At 37.1% G+C, this 5,000-nt stretch overlaps 2 protein-coding genes across 2 annotated transcripts in view; both read left to right on the top strand.

Annotated features, from left to right (window-relative positions):
- The window catches only part of LOC137976504 (serine-rich adhesin for platelets-like), a 33,624-nt gene extending 33,027 nt beyond the window's left edge, over positions 1-597 (top strand). The window contains exon 16 of the mRNA XM_068823872.1: positions 546-597. The gene's annotated coding sequence lies outside the window, so the exon portion shown is untranslated. The remainder of the gene's footprint in view (positions 1-545) is intronic.
- A 1,925-nt stretch (positions 598-2,522) lies between these two features.
- The window catches only part of LOC137976505 (phosphorylase b kinase gamma catalytic chain, skeletal muscle/heart isoform-like), a 27,044-nt gene continuing 24,566 nt past the window's right edge, over positions 2,523-5,000 (top strand). Inside the window, exons 1-3 of the mRNA XM_068823874.1 lie at positions 2,523-2,786; positions 4,325-4,488; positions 4,618-4,672. Of these exons, the coding sequence (XP_068679975.1) occupies positions 2,686-2,786; positions 4,325-4,488; positions 4,618-4,672 (320 nt within the window). The 5' untranslated portion in view covers positions 2,523-2,685. The remainder of the gene's footprint in view (positions 2,787-4,324; positions 4,489-4,617; positions 4,673-5,000) is intronic.

The raw sequence follows: 5,000 nt of genomic DNA, 5'->3' as shown, positions 1-5,000 counted from the left end.
GAGATATTTTAATTTTTGTAAATATTTTTATTATGCAAATAAAGTAATTATTTTATAATAAAATAATAATAATAATAATAATAAAGGTCTTCATTTGAAGGTCATTAAACAAACGGTAAGACTTACAACATTTTATCAAATGAAGTTAAATTTTTGGCGTTAAACATGGTTTGCCCGACACCATAAAATGAAGCACTGATCCCACAGAGTTTTGTTTATTTGAGGCCTTTTTGAAGCTATTTTTAAAGCAAATCGATCATGCGAAACTGCTGTACGTAACTAAAATTTATTTAGCAAATAAAATTTATTAGCAAGACGTAATAGCAGTAGATAAGCAAACTTTTGTGATGGGCCAATAAATGAACATTCACTTGTTAAAAAGTAAATCGCAAAAACCACCCCGACTGCAGTCAACAAATGTCCGGCTACGGTCAGTAACTGTCTTTGTTTTGGAGATGATGAAATTGTAATTAGGCAATTAATGTTCCGTTTTATGCGACTTCCAGTGGTTTGAAATGACATATTATGCATATTTTACTACTTAGGGGTCTTCTCATCATAAGCAATAGTCGTTTAAATTAACCTGGATCGGCGGTCTAGCAGCTGCAAGGTACTGAAGACGATGCCTCCTGGTCATTGTAGGAGCGATAGCAGTTTCTTGAGCCACAGAATAAGGGAATTTTGGTCAGTGAAAGACAAACAGACTGGTGATTTTGTAGACAAGTATGTTCAACATGAAGACGCCGACGAAAAATTGGGCGAGTAAGTATCATTCTCTCCTCGTTTTCTTAGCCTGAAATCGTAATAAGGTGACAGTACGTACGCCCATTTTTTTGCTCGGTTGTTTTTTGAGTGTATGTATTTGAAACTTGAGCAGCGCATCGGAATGAGACTGCGGGCTGGTGATCAGTTTGGGAACCTCTGTCTGGGAATTGCCGAATTTCAATTACTTTTGCTTGAACACATGATTGTCCCCTCTTGTTAACAAAGGTTGTCTTACTTGAGGGCATTGAGGCTATACTGATCAATAGAAGTCGCGTACAAAGAAGGGACTTGGTACGACGGGATTGCCAAAAACGGTGTATTTTCACGTTGACAGTAAATTCTTTTATTCCATAATTATATAATACTCTAAATTAATATTCACGTACCACAAGATTTAATTCAGCAGAGCGAAAGTCGGCTTTGGGTCATTTGTAATCCACATTCCTTGCGAACGAGTACATTCCCGTTACCAACGTAGTTTGACTCTTGATTCTGGCTGTTTGGTGGAAAACTGTGGGAAATGAGAATTCAAACAACCAAACACTTATGTATTTTAAACAAATACGTATTTAAAAAATACTTTAACATAAAAAAATACTTTTAACGTAATCACAAAGAGGAAAAAAAAACAACACCAATTACGAAACTTCATTGCGTGGGTGGATAGAGACCTAGTGTGTCACGAATTCAAATGTAGGCAAAAAAGCATTGATATTGGCAAAATTGAAGAAGATTAAAATGGATTGCAATTGGGGATTTTGAACCCTTTTCATCCCAACGGTTTTTCAAAGTTTATCTCTGTTGTTTGTGGTTGTAATTATGCATTACAATTTTTAAACTTACTTTTGTCTCGAAGCACTTTGAATGTATGGTTTTATAAGTATTTTCTGTCGGGGTAAAAGTTGAGTTACAGAGCGAGCTGGAAGGGACGAAATGTTTTGTCATCATTGATTCAGTTTGATATTTCCGTCTGTTAATATAATGGCTTAGAAGAACAAAATAACAAGAACAGAACAGTCATTTTTTTTGTTTTGGTAGTAGCAGTCGGCTCAGTCAAAAGTATCACTAGTTTTCGTGAGTGGTGCCCAGCGACCCGGAACATGAAATAAGAATACAGCATTTTATTGTAAGTCGTTCTGTGGCGAACTTCCAGTTTGCACATAAAATTTCTGCTTTCACAGCTCAATTCCGCCCACTCTCTGTCTTCAGTCTGAACAAATTAAATCAAAACGCGAGGATGCCCTTGTGTCTGCATTCAACGCGGGACCTGACCATCTCTAAATTAAAACGCCCAGAATTTCTCATTATTGTATCGGTAACTATGATTTTTCTACGCTTTCGGAATCAGTTTGAATATTACGCAGGGATTTTTTTTTAATTTGCTTGTCAGGCACTTTGGCATCTGATCATTTCAGGTTGAACAAATTCACGTCATTCTTGTATGCGCGTAAATATAACCTGGCAATGACGTATTTATCAAATATCGAAGCTCTTGCACACAGGCCAGGGCGATAAGACACATGTACTCTAATTTATCAGTTATCAAATATTGAATTAAAGGTTTGAATGTACCGAAATGAATGTTTGAATTGTTGAAGGTTTAATGTTACAAAAACGCGCCACAGGGGACTACACAGGGCGTGACGTCTGGCGTGTGACTTACCAAACTGCAGAGAACTGCAGAGGCCACAGAGGCCACCACTACAGAGAGTAACACCGCTGACACCCAAAGACTCGTTTTCAAAACTTACTCCATTTCGTCTTTCCGTTAATATTTAAACGTTGCACAATTGCAAATAAAAATGGCGACGGTGGATGGCATCATGCTTTCGTTTATTTTTGGTCTCTTTGAGATGACTGTCTTTGGGTAACTATGAGAGAGATTCAAAATTCTATGCGCTGTAGCGTGGTGTTCGTGAAATGACAGAAGTTGACTTTGACTTGGAAGATGGACCTTTTACTGCGGGCGAAGCGACTGGAGGGTTTTCGGACAAGTACGAAGTGAAAGAGAGATTAGGCGCGTAAGTTTCTTTTGTTTGCCCACGGCAATAAAAATGATATACAATATGATTTCTTAGAAATGCGTACAGAACCAAATCGCCTGTTATTTTGGATTCTCTGTGGAGCAGATGGGCGAGAGGTTAAGGAACCGAGTGCTTCTCGATGGAGCACGAAAGCATCGATTTTAAGCTTAAATAGGACTGCAGAACTGAAACGCTTGTTTTGGAGATAGGATCCGAAGTCTGTCTTTGTAATTAAGTGTTGCTCTTCGTGAACTCTGAGGTCTTGACCTTCACGAAACTACATACAGATTTAGAGACTTAAGAGTATCTTGCCGGTCTGTGTGCATGAGTTATGTTAAGCTTAAATTGTGTTAATTAGAAATTGCGGCAAACGACAGGCCGGAATTTGCGTTTTATCTAAAAGCAATCAAAGAAACCTCTTTTTAATTTTCTTGCCTGTTATCGCCATTTGCCTTATCCCTATTTGCTGTACTATCTACTAGCTAATTTTTTCAGGAATCTTGCTGTTGTTACATCAGTTCCATTTACAGTATAGTTAACAGTGTTTTGCAAAAAAAAAATTAATTCCCCAGCCTAGGTCAGTCCCTATTTAGAAAAATTGTGCCCTCTATGTTGGTATCAAAGACTTTCCCCAATATGAACCTTCCTGCTGGTGAATTACTTAATAAATTATTGTTTACTCAAAGTGAATGAGGGCAGCATCTACAATGCAAACCTTATACAATGAGATGCAGCCCTACACACCTTCCATTTAATTTTTCAATAAAACACAGCAAAATTCATAATATGGGGTAAAATTTCTGCAAGGTAAATGTCATTAAAACAACGTTAACCAAGGTATAAAGCACTATAAGTCCATGTTAAGCATTGGTATCATGGTAAAAAGTGCTTCTTCCCTAGCTATAATAGCTTATTTAAGTCCATGTACAAGTTCCCCAAAAAGTCAATAAATTATTGTTCGTCTATTGTATTGGCTCCAATTATGACTTGGTGTGCATCCAGCTAAACAGGATCTTCAACCAAATTTGTTCTTGGAGTATCAGGAACAAACTTGGCATTCACCCAGTGAAATCAGAAGCAATGGTTCTTAGGAAAACAAGTTTTGTTGGCCCAGCTCTCCCTGTGTCTGTCCATGTTCAACTCGTTGAGAATACTGCATGCTTGGGTTTTGTAATTGATAGTAGTTTTTTTTTTCAAAGGTTCACATCAGCTTATGCTGCCTACAGTATATTTAACCTTCGTATCAAATAAACTATGTATGTATGTATTGTTTGGTTACAACTTGTACCCTTAAGGTAACGAGACATTCATGGAATATTGTTTTCATGTCAAGTGCAAGGCTGTTGCCTAACAGGAGCCCGGTAGCCTGGTGCTCCCAAAGAATAGCTCTGGGCGCCTTAATTTTTCACAGCAACACCTTTCACTTCATATGTTGGGCTCCTAAGTTCTCAGTGTTTAGCTCTGAGGGCCCCTTTAAAATTTTCTTAGGCAACAGCCTTGAAGTGAAAAGCAAAATTCACTTTCATGTCTTTCAGAGGAATTTCCAGTGTGGTGCGGCGATGTTATCACAAAGTCACAGGAAAGCCCTTTGCTGTAAAAATAATTGACAAGCTCAGTGATGCAGGAGGAGTGGACATTGAGGCAACTACAAGAGAGGAAGTACTCATTCTGCTTGCCTTACAAGGACATGAAAACATCAGTAAGTAACGTTTTTTGGATGAAATTTTACCACGATTAGAGTATTACAAGAGTCAAGAGTCATATCTTCTTTTTCTTGTTTGGAAATTAATTTTTATTTACGTGTGCATGGTTTGATTTGTCTTTCCAGTTGGATTGGTGGACGTTTTTGAATCTGATGTATTTTTCTTCCTTGTATTCGAATTGTAAGTATTGGTTTCTTATAAACTCAATTGCTTCCAGCCATTCTGACAAAATTACAAAATTCATAGTCCCTGTAATTATAAAGAAAATTTTCATTCCAATTTCTTGCACATTTTAGAGGCTCTTCTGATATTGGCTCTACGAAGAATAATTAACAATCATTCACTGAAGGCGAGGTAAATATCGATGAATAAAAACCAAGATGAAGTTGAGGTTTTTATTCAAAGATATTCACCGACCCTGAGGTGAATAATTGTATATGTAAAATTACACACCTAGGTGATTATTTGAAAAATGTGCATTTTCTTAAAACAATTAATTATTTAATTT

This window comes from Montipora foliosa, chromosome 11 (genome assembly GCF_036669935.1).
Source record: "Montipora foliosa isolate CH-2021 chromosome 11, ASM3666993v2, whole genome shotgun sequence".
Taxonomy (NCBI): Eukaryota; Metazoa; Cnidaria; class Anthozoa; order Scleractinia; family Acroporidae; genus Montipora; species Montipora foliosa.
This window is presented reverse-complemented; position numbering and strand designations above follow the sequence as displayed.